This window comes from Bremia lactucae, linkage group LG16 (genome assembly GCF_004359215.1).
Source record: "Bremia lactucae strain SF5 linkage group LG16, whole genome shotgun sequence".
Classification (NCBI taxonomy): Eukaryota; Oomycota; class Peronosporomycetes; order Peronosporales; family Peronosporaceae; genus Bremia; species Bremia lactucae.
In genome coordinates this window covers 1,643,742-1,650,740 of record NC_090625.1, presented here as the reverse complement: position 1 = coordinate 1,650,740, position 6,999 = coordinate 1,643,742, and the positions used below count along the sequence as shown (strand labels likewise).

The 6,999-nt window shown below is 49.3% G+C and overlaps 1 protein-coding gene across 1 annotated transcript; it reads right to left on the bottom strand.

The window, feature by feature from the left end:
* Positions 1 to 21: 21 nt before the first annotated feature.
* On the bottom strand, positions 22 to 4,883 carry CCR75_007371 (uncharacterized protein; the record flags this gene model as incomplete). Its single annotated transcript, XM_067965432.1, is given in 2 exon segments — positions 22 to 40; positions 55 to 4,883. The coding sequence occupies 2 exon segments, from the start codon at positions 4,881 to 4,883 to the stop codon at positions 22 to 24; spliced, it is 4,848 nt and encodes a 1,615-aa protein (XP_067815810.1).
* Positions 4,884 to 6,999: the final 2,116 nt, after the last annotated feature.

Sequence of the window (6,999 nt, the reverse complement as noted above, 5' to 3'; positions counted from 1 at the left end):
CGTGTCGTCGTACGCACTGTTTTAGTAACAATACTGCCATCTGCTTCCTCCGACCGGAACACTTCCGTCTTCACGGTCTCGCCAGGCGCGGACCCTGTCTCTTCAGTCGAGCTGATCGACGTCATGCCTGCAGTCGACGCAGTGCTTTGCGTTGTCGCAGTCACTTCAGTGGCGGTCTCTGTCGAAGTTTCCGTTTCCACCACAGTGCGTCCGTCGTCGCCCTTGGACTCCGTCTCTGTTGTCGTCTCCACCTCGATCGTTGTCACGAGCTCACCAGCGGAAGACGTCTCCGTTCGTGTCGTCGTACGCACTGTTTTAGTAACAATACTGCCATCTGCTTCCTCCGACCGGAACACTTCCGTCTTCACGGTCTCGCCAGGCGCGGACCCTGTCTCTTCAGTCGAGCTGATCGACGTCATGCCTGCAGTCGACGCAGTGCTTTGCGTTGTCGCAGTCACTTCAGTGGCGGTCTCTGTCGAAGTTTCCGTTTCCACCACAGTGCGTCCGTCGTCGCCCTTGGACTCCGTCTCTGTTGTCGTCTCCACCTCGATCGTTGTCACGAGCTCACCAGCGGAAGACGTCTCCGTTCGTGTCGTCGTACGCACTGTTTTAGTAACAATACTGCCATCTGCTTCCTCCGACCGGAACACTTCCGTCTTCACGGTCTCGCCAGGCGCGGACCCTGTCTCTTCAGTCGAGCTGATCGACGTCATGCCTGCAGTCGACGCAGTGCTTTGCGTTGTCGCAGTCACTTCAGTGGCGGTCTCTGTCGAAGTTTCCGTTTCCACCACAGTGCGTCCGTCGTCGCCCTTGGACTCCGTCTCTGTTGTCGTCTCCACCTCGATCGTTGTCACGAGCTCACCAGCGGAAGACGTCTCCGTTCGTGTCGTCGTACGCACTGTTTTAGTAACAATACTGCCATCTGCTTCCTCCGACCGGAACACTTCCGTCTTCACGGTCTCGCCAGGCGCGGACCCTGTCTCTTCAGTCGAGCTGATCGACGTCATGCCTGCAGTCGACGCAGTGCTTTGCGTTGTCGCAGTCACTTCAGTGGCGGTCTCTGTCGAAGTTTCCGTTTCCACCACAGTGCGTCCGTCGTCGCCCTTGGACTCCGTCTCTGTTGTCGTCTCCACCTCGATCGTTGTCACGAGCTCACCAGCGGAAGACGTCTCCGTTCGTGTCGTCGTACGCACTGTTTTAGTAACAATACTGCCATCTGCTTCCTCCGACCGGAACACTTCCGTCTTCACGGTCTCGCCAGGCGCGGACCCTGTCTCTTCAGTCGAGCTGATCGACGTCATGCCTGCAGTCGACGCAGTGCTTTGCGTTGTCGCAGTCACTTCAGTGGCGGTCTCTGTCGAAGTTTCCGTTTCCACCACAGTGCGTCCGTCGTCGCCCTTGGACTCCGTCTCTGTTGTCGTCTCCACCTCGATCGTTGTCACGAGCTCACCAGCGGAAGACGTCTCCGTTCGTGTCGTCGTACGCACTGTTTTAGTAACAATACTGCCATCTGCTTCCTCCGACCGGAACACTTCCGTCTTCACTGTCTCGCCAGGCGCGGACCCTGTCTCTTCAGTCGAGCTGATCGACGTCATGCCTGCAGTCGACGCAGTGCTTTGCGTTGTCGCGGTCACTTCAGTGGCGGTCTCTGTCGAAGTTTCCGTTTCCACCACAGTGCGTCCGTCGTCGCCCTTGGACTCCGTCTCTGTTGTCGTCTCCACCTCGATCGTTGTCACGAGCTCACCAGCGGAAGACGTCTCCGTTCGTGTCGTCGTACGCACTGTTTTGGTAACAATACTGCCATCTGCTTCCTCCGACCGGAACACTTCCGTCTTCACGGTCTCCCCAGGCGCGGGCCCTGTCTCTTCAGTCGAGCTGATCGACGTCATGCCTGCAGTTGACGCAGTGCTTTGCGTTGTCGCGATCACTTCAGTGGCGGTCTCTGTTAAAGTTTTCGTTTCCGTTTCCACCACAGTGCGTCCGTCGTCGCCCTTGGACTCCGTCTCTGTTGTCGTCTCCACCTCGATCGTTGTCACGAGCTCACCAGCGGAAGACGTCTCCGTTCGTGTCGTCGTACGCACTGTTTTAGTAACAATACTGCCATCTGCTTCCTCCGACCGGAACACTTCCGTCTTCACGGTCTCGCCAGGCGCGGACCCTGTCTCTTCAGTCGAGCTGATCGACGTCATGCCTGCAGTTGACGCAGTGCTTTGCGTTGTCGCGATCACTTCAGTGGCGGTCTCTGTTAAAGTTTCCGTTTCCACCACAGTGCGTCCGTCGTCGCCCTTGGACTCCGTCTCTGTTGTCGTCTCCACCTCGATCGTTGTCACGAGCTCACCAGCGGAAGACGTCTCCGTTCGTGTCGTCGTACGCACTGTTTTGGTAACAATACTGCCATCTGCTTCCTCCGACCGGAACACTTCCGTCTTCACGGTCTCCCCAGGCGCGGACCCTGCCTCTTCAGTCGAGCTGATCGATGTCATGCCTGCAGTTGACGCAGTGCTTTGCGTTGTCGCGGTCACTTCAGTGGCGGTCTCTGTCAAAGTTTCCGTTTCCGTTTCCACCACAGTGCGTCCGTCGTCGCCCTTGGACTCCGTCTCTGTTGTCGTCTCCACCTCGATCGTTGTCACGAGCTCACCAGCGGAAGACGTCTCCGTTCGTGTCGTCGTACGCACTGTTTTGGTAACAATACTGCCATCTGCTTCCTCCGACCGGAACACTTCCGTCTTCACGGTCTCGCCAGGCGCGGACCCTGTCTCTTCAGTCGAGCTGATCGACGTCATGCCTGCAGTCGACGCAGTGCTTTGCATTGTCGCGGTCACTTCAGTAGCGGTCTCTTTCGAAGTTTCCGTTTCCGATCTCACCACCGTGCGCCCGGCAACTCGTCTGGGCTCCGTTTCTGTTGTCGTCTCCACCTCGATCGTTGTCACGAGCTCACCGGTGGAAGACGTCTCCGTTCGTGTCGTTGTACGCACGGTTTTAGTTACAATGCTGCCGTCTTTTTTCTCCGAGTGAAACACTTCTGTCTTCATCGTCTCATCATGTGCGGAGTCATCTTGTTTGGCGAAGCTGATAGCCATGTTTTCTGCACAAGAAGAATTTGACATCTTCGCAATCTCCAAGGTCGTCTCTAATGTCGAATCGGACTCCACAATCCGTTTCTCAGCAACGTCGTTGGTCTCCGCATCTGTTGTTGTCTCCACTTCGATCGTGGTTACGAGCTCACCCGTTCTCGAAGTCTTCGTATGGGTCGTCGTGCGAACTGTTTTGGTAATAACGCAGCCGTCCGCTTTCTTTAGGCAGAATTTTTCCGTCTTCACGCAGTCTTTCGGTGGTAAAGACATCGAGCGCTTTCTAGCTGTCCAGTGCGCGATAAGTTTACGAGCTGCGGCCCTCGTAGTGAGTGGTGGACTATGAGTTTGATGATGAAACCACGACATGAGCCACTCTCCGGCATCAAATTCCTCATCCCCGCTATCAGAAAAGTTTTCGTTGGTTGCATCGACTTCGGACATAAAAACACCACCAGTTTGAAGCTTCTCCAAGCCTACTTCTGCTACTGACATTGACAAGGTGCGCATCGTGTCGACGTTGTCGATGTTGTTTATAGAATTGTCACTCTTCTTTAAGTCTTTAACGATAGGTGATCCCGAGAACAATACAACTTCATCAGCTAGTCTCAATATGGTAGTTGACTTTATTGTTTTTGCCTGCGGATCATAAAGAGCGCCAATCGCTTTCTTATCCCTTAAGTACAAGGCCAAATCCTTCTGGGATGGGCATTTGACACCCCGTTTCTGCACATACTTTATAATCTCATCCCATGCACCACTTCGCACAACCTCACCGTCACATAGCACGATGACGTTCTTCGCGCAAGTGCAATCTTCGAGCGAATTACGCAACAGTGAAACAACAATAATTTTTTGAAAGCACTTGGACAAGCGGCGGAGAATCGAAATGAGCTCAAATGACGACTCGTCCTCGATTTGAGCTTCATCCATGAGCACCGCATTTGTCGTGCTAAAGCGGAGACCCCGGCGAAGTATGGAATATTCTGGACAGAAGAGAGTAAAAGCGCGAGTAAGTTCCCAGGCTACTTTGCGCTCCTTTGACCGGCGGCTTTCAACGGCTAGCACACGTTCTGCCAGACTTTTTACTTTTTCTTTTTCTTCGTCAACTTCAAATTTTAGCAAACGGAAACGACAAAATGCACGGGCATATATAAAAAGCTCTACAGCAGTCAGATTCTCGATGCAGCGACCGTAGCTCGTCATATAAGTCAAGAAAGCAGGCAGAAGCCTCTTAAAATCCTCTTTCTTCCACTCCCGCGCTGTCTCTAGACTAATCATTTTCGCACCAGTCTGGGGAGTCATGACAGCACTCGTAAAAAGCACGCTTGAGCTGTTGCTAAAAGCGTCCACTTTATCCAAAGTCGTCTTCTTGACACCCATGGCTGCCGCTGTGGCGCTGGCACTCCACGCGTGCCAGGCGAGCTCTGCAAGATTCTGGGAAACCTTCTCATCGCTAACACTTTCGAGACTGGTCACAACGTGAGCCGCTGCTGTGGTTTTAAGCTTTTGCTGCAACTGCTTCTCCATACTGATAACGATCTCGGTGGTCGTATCACTTGAGCCGGTAGGCCTTGTCAGTTCAGTGGTGAAGGTGCAGCCGTCCGCGCTGGTCGTGTTTCTCGTCTCACAGCTATTGTTATCGTCAGACACAACAGTGGTGCAGTCATCCTTCGCCTCTAAGTCACGCTGTTTAGAGTCAGATTTAGGCTGCTTGGTCTCGGATCTTTCGTTTTGCTGTCGAATCGGCGGATTGCGCTGCGCATCGCGCCCATCATTTTTGGCATCTTCGCGTGATCCGGTACCGCCCATGCTTACAGCCTGCAACTAATATCAAGCTGTCCTGTTCCTCTCTTGCACTCGCTTGTGTCAATCTAATTGATTCTGCGAAGCAAAAGCAATAATGCGGGGGAATCATAAAGCGAATCAAAAAAAGATGTGCTACGCTGGCCACATACATACATGCACGGTAATTAACTTGATTTCGGTAAGGAGCTGTTTCGTACTTAAGAAGCGGCTTAGCTAATTCCAAGCTGAGCTGCACCGCTAATTCACTCGAACAAATCTACTTCTTATCCTTAAATGAATGGTCAGCGAGATGGTCTGGGCGCGTTTATCTGATAGTTGCAATAGCAAAATTTGGTCAGACGGTGCATTTTTCCTGCTAGGTGTTAAGGACACCTCAATCGGACACTAAACGGTATTTGCTGGCTGCAAAGATCTCCTTAGCATGCATTATGGTGAGCTTGTCGCAACATTTAACAGCATTTTTTGCACTGCAATGCCCGCCGCGTGCAATGATCTTTTCAACAAAGTGTCCGTTCTATGCCCTTCGAGAGGGTAATTCGTCAATTTCCGTTTTTTTAAGTTTTAATGCCAAGTCACATATTGGATAAAATATGACATAAGCTAAAATTTAAGGGCATAGAAAATCTCCCCCCCCCCGTTTTGCTGATTTCATGGATCAATTTAAGTTTCTTTCCTTTCGGGAAACATTTTGGAGTTTCTTAAAAATCGAGAAATGGGGTGAGATTAACAAAACTGGGGGGATATTAACAAAAGTCATGTAGGGCCACGAAATGAAATTTGCGCAAAATAATCATCGCAAACACCACCATCTTAAGGTATACTTTGCTTATTTTTCCCTAGATTTTCAGAGAAACGGGTTGAGTGAACAAAATGTTGATGTTTTTATTGAGTTTATTTCCAAAAAAATTAAAGGAACAATTCAGCAAGCAAAGGAATTCAAAGAGTGAAGGATAGTTACGACTAAAGCCGAGGTACCAATTTTGTTTTGGATGGAATAGTAAATTAACAAATCGTATAGATCAGAGGTGAATATGCATTGCGAAGAAATATGACGGATGTGAGTAAAAGAATTAAAAGAATGGATTTATAAATGGCGTATCGTTACATGAAATTATCACTTATAGGTTGTTAATTATTATATTATCTAAAAGGTAGATAATATTTGGAGGATATTACTTTACATAGTAATGTTCAGATTCTTATCCATAAATAGGTATAGACCATTATATCTATTTATTCCGCAGACTAATCAGCTGTAGATGTAACGGGGCACTGCGACTTGTACTGTATCAGTACAAGTCCACTTCACACTGCTTCAGATGTGAGTGGTGCCTCTCGTTAAGTAACGTACACTGTACGTATAGAGGAAGACTTCTCTTAAGGCAAGTTAGCTTAAGAGGGTAAAATGAAAACTGTATTAATATAGTTAAGTGTCTTTGTTAATCTATCTTTGTAAATGTTGTCTTAACTATAAACTAATACTAAACATGTAAATGAATTCTTATCTATCTTATCTCGTAACTCTCTTTGATTACTTCTACAGCTGATTAGTCTGCGGAATAAATAGACATAATGGTCTATACCTATTTATGGATAAGAATTCAGGAAATTACTATTTAAAGTAATTTCCTCCAAATATTATCTACCTTTTGGATAATATTAATTAACAATCTTTTATTGTTAATTTCATGTAACGATACACCCCGTTACATCACCCCTCCCTTAAACGACAATCACTCTGAATGTCATTAGGTGGAGTGGTCGCTAAATGACCACTTAATTTTTAAAATGATTTTGATTGGTCAGATCCATCATTTTAAATTCCATCGCATGAAGGAACAATTCATGCGGGGTGAGGATAGTGTTGAACCTTCGGCTGCGGTTCGTGCAGCCGCGGGTGACGCATTGTTATCTCTTGCGGTAGACGTTCCGTCTACCGTAGTGTCTTCCACTCGCACAACACTTGGTGTTGCGAGTGCACGTGGTGATTCACCACGTGAGTACGACCCCTCTTTAGAGGTCGATTATGAGTGCGAGTCGGACGAAATGGCCGACTCGGGGAGGATGGAACAGTCGCCTGATACCCGTCAGGCGGCTGATTATGAGCCTTCGAATGAGA